The following is a 25,818-nucleotide window of genomic DNA, read 5'->3' on the forward strand; positions in this document are numbered from 1 at the left end:
GGATTGTGCTCCTCAGCATTCCCCGATGAAGCCTGGTTCCCAGGAGTCAGTGGCACATTCCCACACTGCAGGTCTTGCGGAAGCCTTATATGGCGCTGAGCAGCCGGTTAGGTGGAGGAGCTGGCAGGAGCCTGGGGCTGGTGGTCCTCAGTGTGCCACGATGAAGCCTGACACCCAGAAGTCAATGGTACTTCCCCAGCAGTCATCATTTTACATTAAAAGGGACAGCCATCACAGGCGTTTTCTCCCATGGAGTGGAGGCTAATATTATTTTCTGTCACTCACTGTCAGGTTTTTTTTTTGTTTGCCACTGGAGGAAGTTTTCCTTCGATGGAGCCAAACATGTCTCTGTTGAGGGAACAGTTAAGGTCCTCCCGCCTTTAAATGAGACGTATCATCTGAGGGTTTGGTGGGCAAGGTACCCTGTTGCATCTGTGAAGAAATATCCTGTCTACCAAACTCTAAAGGCCTTATTATGACATCGTGGTGGTGGTCAGTGGACTGCCAGACTGGCGGTCCACCCGTCATATTCTGAGTTTGATGGTCAAAATGCCACAGGATCACTGCTACCACTGGGGATCCGTGATCCCCCAGAGGTCTTGCAGCAGTCTGTGGCCGCAATATGCTGTAGATGGCACTGCAGCACCACAACACATTTTGTGAGTTTGCTCATCACCACCGTTTTCATGGTTGTGAGCCCATCATGAAAAGTGTGGCGGTGAGGAAACTAAGGGAGCCCTACAGGGCCCCCTGTTGTGTCTGGGCCAGGGGATACATGCAAGGGGACACATGCATCCCAGTTCCTGCACAGGCTGGACTTCATACTCCATGCCATGCAGGAATATGCTTTGGAGCTCCCTTTGCAGTGCCTTTCTAAGGCTCACATATGAGCCTTAGCACAGCACCCTGTTGGGACCCCCAAAGCAAAACCACCCGACCTGGATTCCAGTCGGATTCCAGCAGGAAGTCTCAGTGCAGGTTTGGCGGTGTGGCAGCGAGAGTTGGCATGTTGGCCCACTGCCACACCGCTAAACTCATAAAAAGGCCCTAAATGTGGCCCAAAATTCATTATCAGCCCTGTGCTTTCTGCACTTTGTACTGCAGGTATTTTTATGTGTTACTCTTGAGGTTGCAATATCTAGCACTAAACCTTGGGTCCTATTTGGTATGGACACCTGGAAAGTCAGTCTGTTCATTGAAGAAAGGCAGGAAACAATTACTCCTTGCTATTGAAGCTCATCCAATATCTGTTTATGCATGAGCCGTCTGACACACATCACAACTAAGGTCCATTAGATAGATTCGGAGTAGTAGAAGACTACACTCTTCACATGTTGTGAAGTCACACCATGGGCTGAATTAATAAATGTACATGATATAAGCCAATCAACATCGTAGAAATTGTGTGCGTAAAACAGGCTACTGTAGAGACTGTCTAAATATTTAATAGGCAGTAGTCCCCTTTAACCTTCCTAACGGAGGAAATGACATTACACTGCTAAACAATAACATGTTTAAATTGTATGAACAAACAGTTGTGGCAGCAGGCAACAACAGCCTTGATAATTGCAACAATACAGAACATCTCTAACATGGCTTCCTTCTGAACACACAGTTAGATACAACTCAAGAAGCTTCACGGTGCAATAAATCCCATTTCGACTATTTTATGAAAAAGGAAAAACAGTTAGAGAGAGGGGAAGAGAGAGAAATTTGCGGTGCAAATAGAGAGGTCCAGTAAATGTATTTTGCAGCCTTGCTAAGCCAGCTTAATCACATACAAATGAATATTAAGATTTAATTAATAAAAATACTTTCTCAATGGCAACAGCCTGAATGTAGCTGTTAGCTTTGCATGCTAGGTAATGGTGAGAACGATGGTGAGATGTTGCAGTGATCCGAACATCCAACAACTGAGAACCCATGGAGCCCCCACAGCTCAAGGTGAAGCAAACTGCAGATGTGGGCCATTGACGAACCCATCCAGCGGCCTACCTTAGAGCTTGTGCCAGCTTGAGGGGTTACCACTCCTGCATAGGCTCCTGTACTTCCTGTATCGGACTAACCCCTCCTCCTCCCCTGTGCCTGACCTGGGGAAACCTGTGGAGCTCTGCACCACAAAGCGGACAACAGGGAGGGACCAACAAGATCCTTTGGAATTAAAAGAAAACCACAACACTGGGGGAAACCTAGGGACAGTGTCAGGAGAATGACAGCATTTTACTGGGTCTGGCAAAACATACAACTAATAGATGCCACCTTCACCTCCATTAGCTCGTTCTGGTGCTCATTTTATAAAGGATCCTGCATCATTGGTGAATCTCCTCATGGCCTGGAACATGTCCCTGGGAAGAAATCTGATCAATAGCATAGAAAAGTTTGAAAATTAAGACCACGTATGCACAAGTCCACATCAAAAGGTGAAGAAGAAATTGCAAAGCTATTAGATCTCTCCTTTGAGACCTATTGGCTTTGTCAATGGTTTTTAGTGATGCTGTACAGCATCCCCAAGGCTGTGCAACATTGCTAAAGATTAATTTAAAAAAGCCCATAATGCAGCCTCCAGCTTCATTTTTTAGGTGTAGCAATCAAGCATTTGTGCACCTACAAAATGTGTGCATTTTTTATCTTTGTATTTATCAGTCTAAATTGTATCAGTACATAAAATGTGCAATTATTTTTAGTTTAAAAGATGGTGGTGATGAGGATCAAGTCAGATATGTTCTGCAGATGGTGACTAACTTGTCAGGCCAGTGGCAGTTCAGGTGGAATGCAAAGCACAAGGCTTCCCCCAGAATTTCCCATTAGTTGGGAACGATCTTTGAGAGGTAGGTGTCAACATTATTAGTCTTCTGGACCCCAAGATAGCCTTGTTAAACGGGTTTAGCCTGGTGTTGTTGGATCATGCCACCCTGCACCTTTAGGCCGTGCCCCAGAGGACAGTGATTGCGCCAATAGTGGCCAATGCACTGATGGGGACCTTTACCCAAGTGGGCTTTCACAAGTAGCTAGTGTCTGACAGAGGTGCCAACTCAATGTCTGCCCACATGAAGGCTATGAGGGATGAGTTATTCAGTTGAAAGTGACACTTAAAATTTGGGGGTGCTGGAAATGCTGCCCACAGTGTTTTCAGGTTTCTACACTCCCTCCCAGAGCATAGGTGCATCTCATGACACTTGAATAGGAAGAGATGCAGAACAAGACCCAGAGAGGCTACTAAGCAAACCAACCAGAGATAACTACTGAATAGGAAGCAGCAGTGGCCATTGTCAGTCAATGCTTGGTAGCTTAGAAAAGGACTTAAGGTGACAGCCAACATTCATGCTTGAGTATCCAGAGCTGAAACAGAGGAAGAAGTGTGACACCAACCCACCATGCCAAGAGCCATGCCCATGACTACAGACAATATGATATGAAAAGACGCTAGAAGAAAATAGAACCCAGAAGCAGGTCACCTAGCAAATGAGGCCCTGATTTATCAGCAACAGTACTCTGATGATTTGAGAGTCACTACATTCTGACAATGTAAATTGGACGCCTTACACATGAAAGTTAAATGTTATTGCTACCTGTACACATGCGGACTCTCTTTACAATGCTGGTCTTTCCACAGATTTGGGGGCAACAAACTCCACATCAGGGGAAAACAAGGATGGGACTGGCTAACCACAGAATGCAAAAATTGACCACAACCCCTTGGGAACCCTTTTACCCACATGGTGAATACTGAGGACCACGTTCACCAGTGATGTTACTACTGCCCGGGGTTAGTTTGATTCCTTGCCCTAGGAGGAAGTTTACTAAGGGAAATTTAATTCAGGTCACAGTCAGACACTTAGGGGTTGATTAAGATCTCGGCACACAGGTTACTCTATCACAATGGTGACAGATATCCCGTCCGCCGAAATATTAATCCCATTATATCCTATGGGATTTTTTGGGGGACAGGTTATCTGTCACTGTTGTGATAGAATAGCCCCTCTGTAGAGATCTAAATCAGGCCCTTAATGAGTAGTAATAAGGGGAAATACAACTGTGATAGCAAATGCGTCCCAGAGATTTTACCCTTTGACTTTCTTTCTGGAAAACCCTATGGGAACTAGGTTGGTGTACAATAGAAGCCAGGCAAAAAAGAGGGGAACTCTCCTTTTTAGCCATGTCATACATGGCCAGATAAACAGCATAACATTTTATGACATGGAACATCAAGGGAAAGAGAAGCCCACCCAAAAGTCACAAAATCAACGCATATGCATCACGAGAAAAGGTTGATATTGCCTTTTGGATCACTGACACAGAGGTAAGCTATCATTTTACATAAATATTGTGTCAAAAATATAATTTGCCAGATAGCGTGTCCCTATATTTATAATGGCAAGTATAAAATATAAAACTTAAGGTATTGTCTAACACTAATATTGTCCAAAAACATACACAAATTGTCGTGTAGATCCTATAGAAGACATACTGGATCTGCGCGTTTAGACAACATACACTGTAGAATTGGTGTCAGGCGAACTCTGATCACCCTCACCAGGTATGCTGGCCTTTTTGTACCAACTAGCTCACAGTACCACTAGAATCTCATCTTACCAAGGAGAGAATACTTACTGGCAACGATCAAACATGACAACCCTGATCCCTCAGGACCGTGGAAGCAATATACTACTTTTCGCTCAGTCACTCACGCATGTTTGTCTCAGAGAGGTACCCCGAATAAAACAAGCTGAGCGTTTTCAATAATCATTTATTTAACAGTTGTTATTCTGGTGTAGAATAGATGTGCTCCAACAACCATTAGACAGTATAGGATATAAATGATTAACAGTACTATAAAGGTAAAAGGATGGTAGAGTTCTACCATCTTACTAAAATCATGAATACATTAGAGTATATACAACACATGATAAAAGAAGCGTACTCCTACGATGCCTCCCTAACTACATATACCTAAGTGTACCTAGCATGGGTGTAGGTGTTAAGCCAAGAATCCCTCTAGGATCTAGTCAACCCCAATACTTTAAGTGAAACTGTGGGGCTCCATCCTGGTCTCGAGCTGGACACACCACAAGGGATGTTTAGACCACTGCGAGCTGGAGTGTCTGCATGCAGGAACTTCAGCGTCTCTGGTCAGTGTGTCGGCCGGGAAGTTTCGATCTCCACTAACTCTCTTAGCAAGACGTGATGTACATATACCCACAGGTCTCCCCAGGGGTCCTCCCTTACTGTATTACTATGTCGGCCTAAGGATGACGTTGGGCATGCACTTTATACATAGATTTATACAGGAGATAGTGGTCCTGCTGTGCTTCCAAGAATCCTCATGCATAATGTATGAGATTTCGAACCAGGGAAAACCCGTGTTCTGAATGCAGTGTAATATCTAGGTAAAAGGTCAATCCCTGTAAACCATGACAAGTGTAATGTAGGGAGAGAATATAGGTGAAGGGTAACAAGTTTACCAGGTCCTAGTCCCTGGCCGTCAGATATTACATCACTGATTACATATGTGTCTTTCTGAAAAATAAATATGTGTAATATATGTATAGCTAAAGATTAATGGAAGAAGACATGGGTAAATAGGTGTCTAAATACAGTGATGTAATATCTGACGTCATCAGCAGAGGATTGCGGTCGCGTGAGTTATAGTTGCCTGCACTAACTATAACGGGGGAATTTCATTGTTTTTTTACGAGGGAAATGTCCAGCTAACTATAACATGTGTGAAACCTATGGTTTTTTAAGTGAATTTGCAAGGATTTTTAAATATATACATATATATATATATATATATATATATATATATATATATATATATATATATATATACACACATATATATATATATATATATATATGTCTATCAATGTGTCCCCACTTCAAAGACTCACTCCACAGCAGATCTAGTACCAGCAAAAGGCATTTTTAATTCAGAGTTCTTTGTTTGCTTTACGCGTTTCGGAGCACAGCTCCTTGATCACTGGTTTCCAGGGTGCACCCAGACATACTCAAAGGCAAAACTTCTCAGCACATTTCAATTGACCTTTAGTAGGTTTCACAGGTGAGTTAACTTATGTTCATGCTGGGATATGTAGTCCCTATCAGACAGTGTTCTAGCTCTTGTAGACTCTATGCTGCAACACTAAATATGCATTTTAAAACTACCCTCCAAATTTAAGGTCTGTTAAATTCCTGACTAATACAAAAATGGGGTAACCCAAGGAAGAAGGACCTGGGTGGATTAATGGTACCAAAAACAGTGGTCCTTAACCAATGATTAATAAATCTGAGACATATATTTCGCTTAGTCAATTAATTAGCTAATCATGAGCCTAAACGAAATTTTCTTTAAGAACAGAGGCTTGCAATATTCAATAGGTAATTCAATCCAACAAAGGACAACATCCAAAACACTGAGAGCTGGTATACATACGTTTATTTTAGCAAATTTTTTGCAATATTCATAGGACAGAACAAGGTTGCTCCAAGAGGAAAAGTGCATCAAAGAAAAGTGATTGAAAAGTGCGTGAATAGGACAAGGAATGAAAGATACATAGTAGTAGGAGTATTTAATCAATTACACCCAATGTGGATCGGTTGTAATTCACCGTCCAGAAACCAAGTAACCTGGTCACATTCATTGGATACAAAATTAGTATAGTTCAGAAAATGACCCCATTGGTGGTCTTGCACGAGAGACTGAAAATGTGTCCCAGGTAGTAAAGGGTGGGCGTCGACGTTTCGACCCGTCTTGATGGCCTTGGGGGATTTTAAGCCTTGGCCTTGCGGGTCTTCATCAGGACCAATAAGGGGGCAACCTGACTGGAAGGTGATCTTAACTGAACCACCTGAAACATTAAAACAAGGGGGTGTGAGGAGGTTGTCCTGATTAAAACCATTTAAAATTACGGTATGTTAGAATTGTTCACATACCTAGTGGATTAATTCCACTGAGAGAATCGCCAGATTGGAGGGCTTGCTATGACAGGTCAGGTAATTCGTGTCTAATTAAAAGAATAATGAGATAGATTTAAATTGGGCAAAGTCATAAGCCAAAACAATGGTCCAAAACATTGTAAGAATAGCTAGCCAACAGTTAAGTGGAACTGATAGGGTTGTGACTGTCTTGCAGGCCCTTAGTGAACAGTAGAAAAACAAGGGCATCTTACCGCTTCAAGAAATCAGTAAAGACTAGTAGCGATGTATCCGCTGTCTGTTCAGGGATAGCCGTAGCGTAGATTCAATCAAGGCTAAAAACAAGGAAGTGGCATGGTTACCTAAAAATTACGCCTGGGTAAGTAAATAATCTACAATATGTAGATATGGGCAATGGAAGAGCTTACCATGCGGGCACAAAAGATGTGCTGGAAAAAACAGGAGCGTCCGTCTCCGTTGAAGCCCCAGCGCAGTGTGAACTCGTCCGCGGCTCCGTGCGGTTACCAAGGTAACCGTATGTGAGTTTATGACGGAAGACCCGGAAATAGTAAACGGACTATTGTTGTTCGAGTCCCGATAGAAACAACATAAATGCTAAAGAGCGGGGGGTATTTAATCGCTGTCTGAGGAGTGGGGAGCGTACAGTCTTCCTCTTCCACTGGATGCCGGAGCGTAAGTCTCCGTGTTTGGTCAAAGTGAAAAACGGGAACCCAATTATTTCCCGTCTCGTTGCTATTGGCAACCGTAAACAAGTCTATAGGCAGTGTGAAAAGACTGGTGTCCATAGAGGGGATCCCATTATTACTCGGAATAGGGGAAGAGATCAAATTAGAACAAGATGAAGGCAATCAACATATTAGGAAACTTATAGGCACAGTTTGGATACTTCAATACCTTACAGACACTGCATAGAACAACAATTTCAATTCACAAATCATGTATTCACAACTAGTAACAATACAAAAAACAATAATATAAAATAATATAAAATCCACAAAACATGTGTCCACACGTATTGACAAATTATAGAACACAATTATACATTAATGTCATCCTACAGTAAAAGGGTATCCCGATGAAAGTAACCCTCTATTCCAACTCAATACATGGCGCTGATTAAAGATCCCTTTAACCACAGAATGAGTTGGGGCTGACGGGGAGGAGATACACTCTATCTTTGGTTCATGGTAGAAACTTGTTTGTTAGTTTCTTCAAGTTCGTTCAGACCCCTGGTGACAGTGTCCAAAGAATGAATCCATCTATACTCCCGCTTATTCAGTATTTCAGTAAAGTCACCACCTCTTGGGTTAGGTTTAACTTTTTCCAAAACCCACCATCTCAGGCTGTCTGCTGCATGTTCAAAAGTGGTGAAATGCTCCACCAAAGGGGCCCCAGGTGTCTTGCATCGGATACGACTACAGTGTTGCAGTATCCGGCACTTAACCTTCTGGATGGTTTGACCCACGTATAGAAAATTACATGGACAGGTGATAACATAAATTACTCCTGATGTGTTACAGTTGCTGTGCTCCCTTAATGTGTAGGTGTGGTTGTTATGTGTGAACTCTTTGATGGTTCTGGTTAGAGCGCATGCTTTGCATGAACCACATTGGTGGTGACCCATGACCGGGGTACCCCATAGGGTAATTTGTCCTACCGTCTGACTAGTAGGTAATAGAGATTTGATCAGGTAATCTCTAATATTTTTACCTTTTCTGAAAGCGTGGAGTGGAGTGGGCATGTTACCTAATTCGTCAGCCACTAGATGCCAATGCTGGTTAATGGCCTTCTTGATGGCATTACTTTTGGTGTTGAACGTGGTTACACAAACCAACCGTTCCTCTTGGATCTTATCTTTATTTTTGGGTGTTAGCAGGAGTTCCCTGTGGTTATACCATGCACATTTCCGCGCTTTTTTCAGAAGCCTGATTGGGTAGCCACGGTCTATCAATCTGGACAATAAACCTGCGGACTCTTCCAGGAAATTATCTTTTTTTGAACAATTTCGCCGAATCCGTAAAAACTGTCCAAAAGGTAAGTTATCACGTAAGTTGCGGGGATGGTGGCTTGAGTAACGTAGTAGTGTATTTCTTTCGCTACTTTTCCTAAATAGTGTAGTGTATAGTTTACCTGATTCTGAGTCTGATTTGATTGTGATGTCAAGGAAATCAATTTTTTCTCTACTGTAGTTCATCGTGAATTGTATATCAGTTGAACATGTGTTCAACCAAAGATGGAATTGTTTGAGATCCTCTTCCTCACCTCGCCAAACGAATATAATATCGTCGATGTATCGACGCCATAGTTCTATACACTCACTATATTGGTTAGCCTGGTTGAGGACATATTGATGTTCAAACTCACTCATGTAAATGATGGCCAGATTTGGGGCAAAGCTGGCCCCCATCGCCACGCCTTTAGTCTGTACGAAAAATTGACCCAAGAAGGTGAAATAATTTTGGGTCATGGCAATTTTAAGTAATGACACAATGAATTCTGTGGGAACCAAGTGTGGTGCAGGTCTGGCATTCAGTACTAGTTCTATGCATTGAAGAGCTGCTAACTGTGGGATGTTAGTATAAAGGGCAGTTATGTCCATAGTAACTAATAAGTGAGTGTCCGGGTCATATGGATATTCATCCAAGAGTTGTATAGTTTGCATGGTATCCCTTAGGTAGGTGGGAGTCTGTTCCGCGATGGGTTTTAGAAATACATCGATGTATTTGCATAGGGGTTCTAGGATTGAGCCACAGCCAGACACGATTGGCCTCCCTGGGGGATTTTGCATCCGCTTATGTATTTTAGGGAGGGTATAGATAGTGGGTAGTCTGGGATGTTTATTATTCAAGTAGTCATGTTCTAGTTTGTTAATATAACCATTCTCCAGAGCAGTACCAGTTAGGTTCCTTATAGTCTTACTTATGTCCTGGGTGGGGTCTCTACGTAATTTCAGGTAGTTCCCATCAACAGCCAGCTGGGAGTCGATCTCTCTTTTGTAGTCCTCGGTGTTCTGAATAACAATGGCACCACCCTTATCAGCGGGTTTAATCACGATATGGGGATTGTTTTTTAATGTGTCCAGGGCTGCGCGTTCTTGTTTGCTGATGTTATATTGGACATACTGTCTGTTAGTCAGTATATTGTCCACATCCCTCATAACCACCTGTTCGAAAGCCAGAAGTTTATGTGGCATCAGAGACGCAGGGGGATTGAATTTAGATGGTGGTCGTAGTCCACTAGCAGAAAAGGTGGGGTTCAAACCCCCAGTAGAACCAGCATTACAGATGGTAATTTACAAACCGGACAACCCTGTTATCAACTTGTCAAATTATACCTTGGCACCTAATGAACAAGGGATCCTGGAAAAGGGTCTGTCATTTGTCCCGACCAACATGCCCAACAACTTTCACTTAAAGATTGAATTGCATCAATTCTTTCGCAAGCTGCGTCTAAAATATCATTTCTTAAAAACCCCTAGCAACCCCACCTTTTCTGCTAGTGGACTACGACCACCATCTAAATTCAATCCCCCTGCGTCTCTGATGCCACATAAACTTCTGGCTTTCGAACAGGTGGTTATGAGGGATGTGGACAATATACTGACTAACAGACAGTATGTCCAATATAACATCAGCAAACAAGAACGCGCAGCCCTGGACACATTAAAAAACAATCCCCATATCGTGATTAAACCCGCTGATAAGGGTGGTGCCATTGTTATTCAGAACACCGAGGACTACAAAAGAGAGATCGACTCCCAGCTGGCTGTTGATGGGAACTACCTGAAATTACGTAGAGACCCCACCCAGGACATAAGTAAGACTATAAGGAACCTAACTGGTACTGCTCTGGAGAATGGTTATATTAACAAACTAGAACATGACTACTTGAATAATAAACATCCCAGACTACCCACTATCTATACCCTCCCTAAAATACATAAGCGGATGCAAAATCCCCCAGGGAGGCCAATCGTGTCTGGCTGTGGCTCAATCCTAGAACCCCTATGCAAATACATCGATGTATTTCTAAAACCCATCGCGGAACAGACTCCCACCTACCTAAGGGATACCATGCAAACTATACAACTCTTGGATGAATATCCATATGACCCGGACACTCACTTATTAGTTACTATGGACATAACTGCCCTTTATACTAACATCCCACAGTTAGCAGCTCTTCAATGCATAGAACTAGTACTGAATGCCAGACCTGCACCACACTTGGTTCCCACAGAATTCATTGTGTCATTACTTAAAATTGCCATGACCCAAAATTATTTCACCTTCTTGGGTCAATTTTTCGTACAGACTAAAGGCGTGGCGATGGGGGCCAGCTTTGCCCCAAATCTGGCCATCATTTACATGAGTGAGTTTGAACATCAATATGTCCTCAACCAGGCTAACCAATATAGTGAGTGTATAGAACTATGGCGTCGATACATCGACGATATTATATTCGTTTGGTGAGGTGAGGAAGAGGATCTCAAACAATTCCATCTTTGGTTGAACACATGTTCAACTGATATACAATTCACGATGAACTACAGTAGAGAAAAAATTGATTTCCTTGACATCACAATCAAATCAGACTCAGAATCAGGTAAACTATACACTACACTATTTAGGAAAAGTAGCGAAAGAAATACACTACTACGTTACTCAAGCCACCATCCCCGCAACATACGTGATAACTTACCTTTTGGACAGTTTTTACGGATTCGGCGAAATTGTTCAAAAAAAGATAATTTCCTGGAAGAGTCCGCAGGTTTATTGTCCAGATTGATAGACCGTGGCTACCCAATCAGGCTTCTGAAAAAAGCGCGGAAACGTGCATGGTATAACCACAGGGAACTCCTGCTAACACCCAAAAATAAAGATAAGATCCAAGAGGAACGGTTGGTTTGTGTAACCACGTTCAACACCAAAAGTAATGCCATCAAGAAGGCCATTAACCAGCATTGGCATCTAGTGGCTGACGAATTAGGTAACATGCCCACTCCACTCCACGCTTTCAGAAAAGGTAAAAATATTAGAGATTACCTGATCAAATCTCTATTACCTACTAGTCAGACGGTAGGACAAATTACCCTATGCGGTACCCCGGTCATGGGTCACCACCAATGTGGTTCATGCAAAGCATGCGCTCTAACCAGAACCATCAAAGAGTTCACACATAACAACCACACCTACACATTAAGGGAGCACAGCAACTGTAACACATCAGGAGTAATTTATGTTATCACCTGTCCATGTAATTTTCTATACGTGGGTCAAACCATCCAGAAGGTTAAGTGCCGGATACTGCAACACTGTAGTCGTATCCGATGCAAGACACCTGGGGCCCCTTTGGTGGAGCATTTCACCACTTTTGAACATGCAGCAGACAGCCTGAGATGGTGGGTTTTGGAAAAAGTTAAACCTAACCCAAGAGGTGGTGACTTTACTGAAATACTGAATAAGCGGGAGTATAGATGGATTCATTCTTTGGACACTGTCACCAGGGGTCTGAACGAACTTGAAGAAACTAACAAACAAGTTTCTACCATGAACCAAAGATAGAGTGTATCTCCTCCCCGTCAGCCCCAACTCATTCTGTGGTTAAAGGGATCTTTAATCAGCGCCATGTATTGAGTTAGAATAGAGGGTTACTTTCATCGGGATACCCTTTTACTGTAGGATGACATTAATGTATAATTGTGTTCTATAATTTGTCAATACGTGTGGACACATGTTTTGTGGATTTTATATTATTTTATATTATTGTTTTTTGTATTGTTACTAGTTGTGAATACATGATTTGTGAATTGAAATTGTTGTTCTATGCAGTGTCTGTAAGGTATTGAAGTATCCAAACTGTGCCTATAAGTTTCCTAATATGTTGATTGCCTTCATCTTGTTCTAATTTGATCTCTTCCCCTATTCCGAGTAATAATGGGATCCCCTCTATGGACACCAGTCTTTTCACACTGCCTATAGACTTGTTTACGGTTGCCAATAGCAACGAGACGGGAAATAATTGGGTTCCCGTTTTTCACTTTGACCAAACACGGAGACTTACGCTCCGGCATCCAGTGGAAGAGGAAGACTGTACGCTCCCCACTCCTCAGACAGCGATTAAATACCCCCCCGCTCTTTAGCATTTATGTTGTTTCTATCGGGACTCGAACAACAATAGTCCGTTTACTATTTCCAGGTCTTCCGTCATAAACTCACATACGGTTACCTTGGTAACCGCACGGAGCCGCGGACGAGTTCACACTGCGCTGGGGCTTCAACGGAGACGGACGCTCCTGTTTTTTCCAGCACATCTTTTGTGCCCGCATGGTAAGCTCTTCCATTGCCCATATCTACATATTGTAGATTATTTACTTACCCAGGCGTAGTTTTTAGGTAACCATGCCACTTCCTTGTTTTTAGCCTTGATTGAATCTACGCTACGGCTATCCCTGAACAGACAGCGGATACATCGCTACTAGTCTTTACTGATTTCTTGAAGCGGTAAGATGCCCTTGTTTTTCTACTGTTCACTAAGGGCCTGCAAGACAGTCACAACCCTATCAGTTCCACTTAACTGTTGGCTAGCTATTCTTACAATGTTTTGGACCATTGTTTTGGCTTATGACTTTGCCCAATTTAAATCTATCTCATTATTCTTTTAATTAGACACGAATTACCTGACCTGTCATAGCAAGCCCTCCAATCCGGCGATTCTCTCAGTGGAATTAATCCACTAGGTATGTGAACAATTCTAACATACCGTAATTTTAAATGGTTTTAATCAGGACAACCTCCTCACACCCCCTTGTTTTAATGTTTCAGGTGGTTCAGTTAAGATCACCTTCCAGTCAGGTTGCCCCCTTATTGGTCCTGATGAAGACCCGCAAGGCCAAGGCTTAAAATCCCCCAAGGCCATCAAGACGGGTCGAAACGTCGACGCCCACCCTTTACTACCTGGGACACATTTTCAGTCTCTCGTGCAAGACCACCAATGGGGTCATTTTCTGAACTATACTAATTTTGTGTCCAATGAATGTGACCAGGTTACTTGGTTTCTGGACGGTGAATTACAACCGATCCACATTGCCTGTAATTGATTAAATACTCCTACTACTATGTATCTTTCATTCCTTGTCCTATTCACGCACTTTTCAATCACTTTTCTTTGATGCACTTTTCCTCTTGGAGCAACCTTGTTCTGTCCTATGAATATTGCAAAAAAATTGCTAAAATAAACGTATGTATACCAGCTCTCAGTGTTTTGGATGTTGTCCTTTGTTGGATTGAATTACCTATTGAATATTGCGAGCCTCTGTTCTTAAAGAAAATTTCGTTTAGGCTCATGATTAGCTAATTAATTGACTAAGCGAAATATATGTCTCAGATTTATTAATCATTGGTTAAGGACCACTGTTTTTGGTACCACAAATTCCTGACTAAGGCATACTTAACATGGGGGGTGGATTTTGTGGCTAAGACCACAGGCCCTATCATCTAGGATATCGTCGTTTTCCACCATGGAAAACGGCGATATCCCAACTATCTCTGGAATTATTATCGCCTCGGCGATGCGTGTTGTTAATAACGCGCAAACCGGGCGATAAATTCCAGAGATAGCCGGCGATAAATATGCGAGCGCTAAGCCCGCTTTGCGATATTTATCGCCGGCCCTTGTTAATATGCTCCTATATTTTTGGCAGAGATATTCTTGCACCACGATATCCAAGACTAGGAGATCAGCAATGGCACTCATAATTGTGTGTGAAAAAAGAGAGCTACCAAAAGAGGCAGAGGTAGAAAAATACACACAACAAAGGTGCAAGACAGGATGTACCAGACAAAACGTCGTGGATGCCATCTTACCCACACTAGCAAAAAACAATGAGAGAAGTCCTTTAACTGCGGCACCATCCAAGAAAATAATGAGACATTTAACTAGCGGACTGATGGGTTCTTGCCCAGCAGACACTTTATTAAACCTAAAATAAAACAAAATAATTACCCAAAAAATGCATCTGAGTGTCCCATGAAGCCACGGTGATTCAAAATTAGTTATGCAGGCGTTGTGCCCAATAGCACAGATATAGTGCTGTTCGTTCAGCTTGCATTTGAAATACGTGGCACTGCGTTATTTACAAAGGAGACTTGTTGTAAAATAATAGGCTCTGTGCTATCTATCTTGATATTATGTTAAATGGCACAGATTCGCCTGATTATCGGGATGCGTGCATTTCTGCACCATTTATCTGGATATTCTGTTAAACAGTGCTGCTTCTGTGCCATTTATCCAGATAATCCCAACTCTTTAATGTCTCCCACGTCTACTCGTTCTAAATGCTGTAAATAACAGGTATCACTGTTACCTAATGTAATTATACTCAACACCCTTGGGAGAATAAACTCCTGCGTTGATGTGCCTTCTTGGCTGACAAGTAATCTGATTCATTCTGCCTGCCCTGAGCGGTGGTGCTGCTTGCCATTCTTCTCATAACTAAATTGCAAGTCAGACCGATTGGCTTTGCCACTGCTTGCTACATGAAGTTCTTTGTATTTTAAACAAGGGAGCAGCTTTACAAGCTCCCTGCACCACCAGTACGTCACTTTTCATGACGTACTGGTGGCGCAGAGGCCTCCTCCATATTTACGAGGAGAGGAAAAGCCACCCTGCGTGACTTTTCCTCTCCTTGTAAATACGGCCCCTTCACATGCAGCACTTTCCGTTGAAGGGGCATTCCATGGGTGTTGCTGTGGGTGTTCCCACGCAACACCCATGGAACAAGACATCGTAAATCTGGAGATGCGTCTGAATGGTACGCCACCCTAGAGGTGGTGCAGCGAGGTGCAACGAGGAGAAATGTTTTTCCTCTTTCAATGCGTGCTGCATTCTACAGCACGCATTGAAAGAGAAAAATGCCCGTTGTGATTGTTTTTGTGCAGGAAGGTGCCTCTTCCTGCACAAAAATAATCTACCCATGACGCAGGCATCCTTGCACCATTGTGCAAGGGTGCCTTCGCCGGCGCTTGGCTGCTGTTTGTGCGCCACCGCAGGGGGAAGCACAGAGATGCGACCTATTCTTGTAAATATGTTGCATCCCTGTGCTTCGGAAGTGCCGCAGCGTGGCGCAGCCAAAGGGCTTGCGGTGCGACGCTGCAGCACTTCCTTTTAGATCTGCCCCATGCTGATTAACAGGGTCACTTGTAAACAACACGTGCTTGTGTGACTGTGATAATTCACACACACAACATCTTATGAAAATCTTGCTTTGCTCTTTGCTGCAAATGTTGTGTCAATAAATAAACCACACTTCAATCTTCATTCAAACATGTGATCCAACATGTTTCAGGCGTTTATTTTTTCAATATTCTGATTCCGTAAAATTTGAGTAAATATGTTTATGTCGCACAGCTGCACTAGCATCATGTTAAAACTACTGTTATTTCTACAATCATTTCATTTAACAGATTATTGTTGTATGTGAATGGCTACTTTTGAGGTCAGAAAGGAAACTCAACATTTCTACTAGGCTACTTTAGACACAATAATAAACTAGTCAGTCACTGTGAGGCGACATCCGTTTGCATACAAGAACACGAATGTGCTATGCATACACGAATACACACTATTGCATGTAGAAAATATGTCACTTTCTGCCCCTTGACCCACTCTTGCCATATCGATCAATGCCACAGCTTTACGCTGAAGATACCGAAAAACCCTATTTAAAAAACACTAGAGAGTAAAAAGTGCACATTCAGTAACGTAATTCAGGAATTGTAAATCTTTCCTAAATTATAATCGGGTATGTAGACATTGATGCAAATGAAGGTGAAATATTCTAGCAGGTAAAATGACTAAATTAACTTGATACAAAAGGAATACAAAATTGACTTTCTAATAGCAGTGAAACTAGATAGACTGTCTGAATGAAGATACATTGAATTAAAACTTTGTGAGCCATTTCTATTTTTATATTCACTGCATGTTGTTTTTCTAGGCCACCGCGCTTCAGTGATGAGAGCGAATGTACACGAAGACGTGCTGCTGCCTTGTCAAGGGGCCTACAGTGGAGACTTCACATTGGAATACCTGGTTATCACCTGGCAACGCTCAGAAAATGATGCAGTTGTGCACAGCTTCTATCATGGAGGAGACCAGCCTGGGTACCAGGAAGAGGAGTGCAAAGGGCGGACACAGCTATTCCCCGAAGAGTTTCAGGAAGGAAACGCGTCTCTGTTATTGAAAGATGTGCGAGCGTCTGATGCTGGGAGTTACACCTGCCACTACATACTGCATGACAGGGACGCCTACACGCCTCAACAGGTTGTACTTCTAGTGCAGAGTAAGTGTAATCTGATGATGTCATTCACTTGATGGGCGTTGAGATGATGTTTCAAGGGCTGTAAATGAACAACCTTCCATCAGCAATATCTTCAATACATGAATAAAGATTTTTAAATCGAAGTTTGAGATGTTAATAAGCCAGTTTAATGTAAATTGGAAGATGGATTTGAGAAAAAATTAAGTGTTAAAGGTTCCTGCGGTTCTTTTTATTCTAAAGTAGAAAGTTCACAACAGTAGTGATTTTACACCAATAAAACCACAAAGGTAATGGTTAACTTGAAGAGACTGAGAGAATACTTAAAAGGGCGCCAAAGAGATGTGTGTGTTAGCATGAAAATACAATGAAAGGCCGAACTAAGCTGAAATAATTGAATCACTTGACGGCATCAACGGATTTTTGTTGGCACAGATTTATGGAAGAACAGGTGGGCAGTGGAACCAGGAGTATCAGAGTTTGCTTTAGGTGGACTGGCCATGCTGGGTCTCTGAGTGAGAGGGTTTGGTGTGAACAGATGTGGAAGATGATGGAACAGGTGTGTGAAGTGGAATTTTATAGATGAAGAGGTAATACTAGAAAGAAATTAGAAGGCATGGTACTGCGGTAGTGCTAGTAATGGGCTGGGCTGGGCTGGAATGTGCGGGCGAAGTGGTGTCAGGGGAGATGGTTGCAACTTGACTGTGGGAGCACAATGGGACTGCAGTGGTGTGGAAGTTCACCATTTGACAGGAAGTGCTGAGGAAAAAGACAACTGGTTCTTAAAGGAGGGGGGCTTCTTTTGGCACCAGGGGTGAAGCGAGGGTAGAAAATCATAGGAGAGCATCGGATAATGTGAGCATTGAGAGGCATGAGGGTAGGTGTGACTTGGACTTGATGTGTTTAGTTAGGCATTAGAAAGAACTAGAGCCATATTTTAGTCCCCATGCTGTGCAAACGAAGGTGAGTAAGAAGAAGTTGTTTGAATGTGAGACTGTGGAAGGTTCTTCAGGATGTGTGGGAGGGAAAGAAGAGCGTTTTAGGAGCTCAGTGTTGGGGGAGCTGGAGGAGAGTGTTCACTGCATTAAGGTTAGGGAAATAGCACAACATGCTCGACTGGTGCCTAGCGCTAAGCGCTTTCCGCACCACATCCCGACACTCTAGTGCACAGCATTGAGTTCCTTTATGATTTCCGATTCATGGAAGGCCTAATTGACAGAATCAGATGAACGAAAGGACGGAATCTAATAGGAGCCATTGTAAGGAAAAGGGTTAGAAGAACTCACTGCAACAATGTAGCAATGGAGACGCTACATTACACTGTGTCAGCGTGTTAAGCAAGCTGTTCATCAGTTCAAAGGTTGCAAGCCTGATGTAAGGATGCTGCTTGCTTTGAGCTGTGGTCTACTTATCAGCATGCAGGACGCCCTCTATCACCTGTCTACATCATGCTTCCTGGTCTACTCTCTGGTTCCTAGCAGAAGTACGGTGCCAGTTCTCTGTCACTGCTGGCATACCATTGCCATCCAGGAAGATTTCGGCTATCCCTTACATCCTGTATATTCAGGGCAAGACGTGATATAGGTAGCCGCCAAGGAAGTGCCTGATCTTTTTGAAGACAAGAGCAAATAGTGCATACCAGTGGAGAGTGGCAAAGGTTCTCTTAGAGAACGACCATAATCAGTAGATAATGTCCCCTCCTTCTTTTAAAATGCTTCCTCTCATGCAGGAAGAGCTCTGCTCCATACAGATGTGCAAAGATGCTGAAAATTGTCTTATTAGGGGTGAAGAGATTAATGGCAAGGCTTCAGGTTACATATCCATGAAAGATATTGTTAGACTTTGGGTTACTGCTTGACTGGGGTGTGAACCCTGGTCCAGCAGCAACCGCAATCCTAGTCAAGAAAAGGCACAAGCAAACCCCAAATTAACCTGTGCTCAACCCCTGGCAGCTTGACACAGAGCACCAGACTTAACTGAGCGGCTATGTGTAAAGTATTTTGCAATACTTTAAACAGTAAAACAGTAAAAAGATCACGCAAAGAGGTACCACACCAGTTTAGAACAATAGAACCTACTTTAATAAATAAAACAAGGCCAAAATAACAACCAGTATAACTTGAGTTATTATTTTTTAAAGAATAAAGTGAAAAATCGCACCTAAAAAGCGCCAGTGGTGGCTATCTGGTGGTGGTGGACTGGGCCACAGTTAAAAGTTTAGGCTGACCGCAATGGAACGCGGGTCATATACAGTCCCTCATTGAACTTGCTGAAAGTTTACCTTCTCAAGTTATGTGCCAAGAGCCCCGTTTGCGTTGGAGAGGATCACGGGGAGCAGGAGAGCGTTGTGGGCAATTGCAGGGCCGTGGCGTGAAGAGCAGGCTGGGTGTCACAGATGGACGGACGGGCTGGAGCTTCGTGTTGGCGGTCACCCGCATGCTGGTGATGCTGCTGTGTGAAGAGACAGGCTGGTGGCAGCGCACACTGGATTTCGGTGTGAGGGGCGCAGTCTCGGTGTAAACAAGCACATTTGCAGTCGGCGAAATCTTGTTATAAACACCAAGGGTCCAGAACTTGAGGGGCACCACCTGGGGCTCAGGAACTTGCTTCAGTTTAGTTTAGGAGCTGGTTAGGGAGCCTTTTACATCCCTGACGCTCAGATCAGGAGGCCAGCAGACTAGCCCTCGGAGTCACTCTGGGGTCCTGGGCTCAAGCTAATGTTGCAGGTTCAGTTCTTCTTCCCCAGTCGAGAGGGTAGCAGGTCAGCATAGCAGGGCAGCAGTTCCTTAAGAGCAGAAGTGCAGCAGAGTGACAGTCCTTGTAGCAGCAGAGCAGCCCTTCTTCATGGCAGAGTATCCACAGCACCAGAAGTGTACTCCGAAATTAGTTTGAGACTTCCACAAAAACCTTATCGGGGAAATAATGTACAATGAGTGAATTATCCCTGCACAATGAGGGATGTTACATAATTATAGAAATTACTACTGGAGACAATTTTAAAGGGATACATCAATTTAAAGGAGCAAGGCCACTCGAGACGAGTTTGCACCAGCAGCTATACATAAAGCTAAACTGAAAAAAATTGAACTTCTACTCCCCTGTACGAGCGTGGGCATACGTTAGGTAGTTTCCCTGAACAATCTGGCATTTTACACAGAATGAGAAATCCTTGGAAGCAGATTTTTATATTCACGCTCACCGTTAGCATCTCCGCCCTTCCTGGGACCAGGCGCGTCTGGCATGACTCGGGGGGTGGGGGGGGGTACGTGCAGGGAGGGGGGTGGGGGTTAATTTTATTAATAAAACGTACCAGACATCTCCTCCGGTCGCGCGTCGCATCACGTCTCCTCTGCAACGTGGTGGTGGAAGTAACTTCTACCCGCTCTTTTCTTTTGCCGCAACAGGAAATACTAACTGCCAATTAGGAGACTGGATGTGACGGGGGGCCGGGTGGCTGACCCTTGTTTACTCTGTCCTGACATTTGATAGGGCATGGGGCTACTTTGCGCAAAACACATCATCGCCCGAGCAGGAGCCTATCTTCAGACGCCTGCACTGCGCTGGGCATGCGCAGCTTACCTAATGTTTTGTGAATGTGAGTGAGGAGCAACGCTCCTCTCTCACATGTGCAGACCATCTTCTGGACTCCTGCTCACCTCTCGCCTGTATGCGCTGTGCGTTGACATGCACACTTTCACCCGTGAAGCACAGGCTGGCCCGGTAATGTAAACAGACAAATTGTAAGCTGTCAAGTTGTCTGCTCACATTCCTGTTCACCTGTTGCCCGATTCTTTTGTGAGGCGCTGCCCCAGCGCCCCTATGGACCGGCTGCCACTGAGAATAAAGTGAAAAACCGCACCTAAAAAGCACCGATGGTGGCTATCTGGTGGTGCTGGACTCGGCCAAAGTCAAAAGTTTAGGCTGATCATAATGGAACGCGGGTCATATACAGTCCCAGATGAAACTTTCTGAAGTTTTACCTTCTCAAGTTTTGTGCCAGGAGCCCCCGTTTGCGTTGGAGAGGATCACGAGGAGCAGGAGAGCGTTTTGGGCAATTGTAGGGGCGTGGCGTGAAGAGCAGGCTGGGGTGTCACGGATGGACGGACGGGCTGAGCTTTGTGTTGGCAGTTCCCAGCACGCTGGTGATGCTGCTGTGTGAAGAGACAGGCAGGCGTCAGCTCGCACTGGATTCCGGTGAAGGGTGCAGTCTCGGTGTGAACGAGCATATTTGCGATCGGGAAAATCTTGTTATAAACACCAAGGGTTCAGGACTTGAAGGCACCACCTGGGGCTCAGGAACTTGCTGCAGCTTGTTCTAGGAGATGGTTAGGTAGCCTTTAACATCCCTGATGTTCCGATCAGGAAGCCAGCAGTCTAGCCCTCGGAGTCACTCTGGGGTCCTAGGCTCAAACAAAAGATGCAGGTTCAGTTCTTCTTCCCCAGGCGAGAGGTCAGCAGGTCAGCATAGCAGGGCAGCAGTTCCTTTAGAGCAGAAGTCCAGCAGAGTGACAGTCCTTGTAGCAGCAGAGCAGCCCTTCTTAATGGCAGAGTATCCACAGCACCAGAAGTGTACTGAAGACTTGGTGTCTGAGGTCCAGTATTTATACACTTATACTTTGAAGTGGGGGAGAAGTTTTGAGCGAGGTTGTAGGAGAGTAGGATCTGCTTCACATGGTTACCCCCACTTTTTGCTGGTGCTTCACTGTTTTTCGACTTTAGTGTGGCTGGGACCTTACTATTCAGGGCCCCAGCCTAGCTGCTTCCTCTCTAAATTGATTCCATGTACTTTAGGTACACTCCAGATTGGATTCTGGGGTACTCTTGTGAGTCCCTAGTATATGGTATACTATGTACCCAGGGCATAGGTACCCCAGAGGCCTACCAGGGGCTGAAGCATGTATTGTGCCGTCCCTGGAAAGCCCTCCAAAATGACACCACAGGTCTGCTACTGCAGCCTGGGTAAGGTGGTGCATGCACCCCTTACTGAGGTATAGGTTCACTGTACCTCACCTAACACTGCACATAGAAACTCCTATGGCAGGCCTTATCAATCCTGAAGGCAGGGTGCTTGGTTATTTGTGAGAGAGTGCCCAGGCATGAGCTGAGCCCCTCTGCAGCCTTCAGAATCTCTTCTCCGGGGTTGTCAGTAGTGCAGCCTGACCATATACTCTTAAGTGCATTATATCTAAAACGGTTAATGCTAGCTTTGGACTGGCTGCACCGAAATATGTCATGTTTGGTGTCAAACACCTTGGAATCATACCCCCACATAATTTCCTGATGTGAGAATATGATGCCACCCTTCTAGAGGGAGAGACATGACAGCACCGGTATACCCGGTACCAACTTAAATGAGCCCTGGCATCACAAAATGGATGCTGCAGCCACAGACACGGGTCTGGCCTCCTGCTGCTGACCGAAACTCCAGCAGGGGAGGCCTGGACAATAAGTTTCCTGTCACAGGGAGGTGTAACCACCTCCCAGACAGGCTGATGTGTATTGGGGCTGGGTGAGAGCACTCTCAGAGTGATTTGAAGTCCTGCACTGGGGGCATATTTGGTGTCCTTGTGCATAGTCCAGCTCAAACTGGTTCAGGGGCTTCTAGCCCCTGCTCTGGCATTAAACTGTACAAAGGAAATGAATGTAGCCACCCCTCTTTCCAAACCCTCCCATAGGTGCGTCCCCAGAGCTAGTCCAACCCCTTCCTTAGGTATAAGTAAGGAACTCCTGGCAACAGGACTTTAGATATCCCTGGATGAAACTCTGAAGCTGAATCCTGGAACTTCAACACTCTACTCAAGACTAGAGGACTGACGAAATCTCCCTTGGGGTCAAGGAGTGACTCCCCTGCTTGACAGGCACCAACAAAGCATTTTGCCGGTCTGCATCTCCGAAGCTCCTGCCGGACTCTGAAGTATTTGCATCCCAGGAAGAGGATTTTCAGACATCTCATAGGCCGACCCGAGTCCCCAGCAAAGCTGAGACCCCCAGCCCTGGTGAGTAACATGGAACCGGAACTCCTGGTCACCGTACACATTTGCAAGTGCATTGACTTCTCAACATTTCTTGAAGTCGTGCTTGGGATTACTTGTAGCCACCACCTTACGCACCATTTGCGCCGAAGATTGTGCGCCTACACTCCACGAGTGTTCCATGAGTCCGCTTCTTGCATTTCAGCTCGAGGATCCTTTGCGATCCCTGGTCCGTTGACTGGTGGGTCCCTGAGAAGGGCACTTTGATTTTCCTTGGGCTTCCCTGGTTGCTCCAGATGTGCCCTCACTCCCCACCGCGTGGTGAGTCCCTCAGACCTTGCTCGTCTGCACCGAAGCATCTTTATCCTTTCTGCATGGGTTGCTGGTGCCAAGGCTTGTTGTGTCCAATCCGCATCTTCACGGCAGCAGCACTTCTTCGCCAGCTCCCACTGAAATCGACGATGCGACCCACACCATTTAACACCTATGCACCCGGCTTCCCTGGGTGAGCTAACACAAGTACTCCGGTGCTCCCGTGGGTGTTGACCCTAGAACTTACTAAGTCCCAAAGAGGTTGGTCCTGACTCGTTTCTAAGTGTCCCTAATCTTCAAAAATCTAACCGTGACTTTTCCCATAGAAACTAACAGGAGCTCGCTGCTGTGTTCTCACACTGCACGCGGCCCCCGTGGGTCCCCTGTGTCACTACCTTGGGTGGTACCTTGGGGGTCCCAGTGATTCTAAAGGCTCTAGGCCTTGTGTCTAGTTAAGTCGTGGTTCTTATACCACTACTTCTGTATATGGTTTGGCTCGCCCCTAGGGCCTGACGTGTATTTGTGCTATTTTACTGTACTATTTGAAGTGTAACTTATGTGTTTTAACCTCTAGCCTAGAGACTAGGAGGGTGTGTTTAGAAATAAATACATATTTTTTATATATATACCTGGTGTGGTTGTCTTTCATTTAGCCATTCAAGGGATTATAGACTGGTAAAACAAGCTGCTTTACATTCCTTCAAGACTGAGCCTGAAGGCTGCTCTCCATAGCTACCACTAGGATAGTTTTCAATAAAGGTTGTCTTTAACCTATCATCAACAAGGGGTTGTTTGGACTGGTACAGGGTGCCTACTATAACTAGTGGACAGCATATACCAGGCCAACTTCTCACATTGGTGTGCAGCATGTGGGATTCCAGCTTGCTATTTTTTTACCTGATAATCTCAATTGAGGGACTAACTGAAAACCGCTAAAGGTACCCTAGGTACATATAATACAAGCTTTAGAATACAGTAAGTTCTACTGAACTTAGAGTTGTGTGTTAAGGGCTTAGCACACCCTTTCTACAACTCAAGAGAGTTTAGTAGGCCACACTAGAGTAGGTAGTACAATACACCGCACCTCACTAGTGATGTCTTCAAGGCTAGGAACCAGTGGATCCATGCCAGAAGCCAATGGGCTTCTACCCTGCAAGTATGATAACCTCCTATTCATGGAATTGAGAGCATTATGCACTACTAGGAAACTGGAGACAGGCAAAAGCCCAACCACCCAGCATCTCATAGAGGTACTCAGGCTGGATGATCTCAGAAGACCTATAGGATCTGAAGGGGTAGGCAGAGTGGGTGGGGCAGCACAGGAGAAATTCCCCATGACATGACCTCTAATGCTGACCAGGAAGATGACAATGATCTTGACCTGGAAAATCCAGCTCCCCTGGAAGATGAGGAGGAGGGCCACAATGGTCCCCTCTTTGTCCCTTCAGGAAGAGTTGGTGGTGGGCCTAGAAGGTCTAGATCTCCCTCAGTGGAGTCTAACCATTCTGGTTCATCTATAGGGACCTCTATTTCTTCTCATAGGAGGGAAACCTTCCAGGAGAAGAGGGAGAGACTGGGAGGGAGGAAGCTCAGTTCAAAATCAGAAAACAACAGGAAGCCCTAGATAAAGAGGCCCTATAGCTCTACAGAGCTAGAAAAAAAGATAGGACTAGAGTCCCATGGTGGAAGCAACTTCCCTAGAGATAGGGAGAGGTCTCATGACCATAAAAACCTGAAGATTGTCCCTCCCTACCAGAGTGGGGATGACATCCACAAGAGGATAACTGCACTGGAAAAGGCCTGTAAAGTTCACATGGTCCCCCAGGAGCAGTGGGCACTAATCCTAAGGCTCTCCTTTGCAGACAAAGGTAGAGATAATCTCCTCATTGTTACAGAGGAGGAGGCAGATGATTATACCAGTCTGAAAATTGCATTGATTGAAGGGTTTGGTCTAACCACTGAGAAATACAGGTTAAAGTTCAGAGATACCCAAAAGGCACAGAATCAAGACTGGGTGGACTTTGTAGATTGTGCTACTAAGGCTCTGGATGTATGGGTACTTGGCAGCAAAGTGCATGACTTTCAAGGATTGTACAATTTGATTATGAGGGAGCAGATCCTTAATAACTGTCAAAATCAGCTATTGCACCAGTACCTGGTGGTCTCAAATCTGACCTCTCCCCAAGATTTGGGAAAGAAGGCAGACAAATGGGTCAGAACCAGGGTGAGGCAGAAGGTTCAGGACCAAGGTGGTGACCAGAAGAAGCAAGATCCTAAAAA

The 25,818-nt window shown here is 44.5% G+C and overlaps 1 protein-coding gene across 3 annotated transcripts in view; it reads left to right on the forward strand.

The window, feature by feature from the left end:
- The window catches only part of LOC146855751 (V-set domain-containing T-cell activation inhibitor 1-like), a 116,908-nt gene extending 99,575 nt beyond the window's left edge, over positions 1–17,333 (forward strand). For all 3 annotated transcript variants that reach the window (XM_085653667.1, XM_085653669.1, XM_085653668.1), the window contains one exon: positions 16,934–17,333. In XM_085653667.1, coding sequence (XP_085509793.1) covers positions 16,934–17,310 — 377 coding nt within the window. In that variant the 3' untranslated portion in view covers positions 17,311–17,333. The remainder of the gene's footprint in view (positions 1–16,933) is intronic.
- Positions 17,334–25,818: the final 8,485 nt, after the last annotated feature.

The sequence above is a fragment of the Triturus cristatus genome, chromosome 4_1 (assembly GCF_964204655.1).
Source record: "Triturus cristatus chromosome 4_1, aTriCri1.1, whole genome shotgun sequence".
In the NCBI taxonomy this organism is placed as follows: domain Eukaryota; kingdom Metazoa; phylum Chordata; class Amphibia; order Caudata; family Salamandridae; genus Triturus; species Triturus cristatus.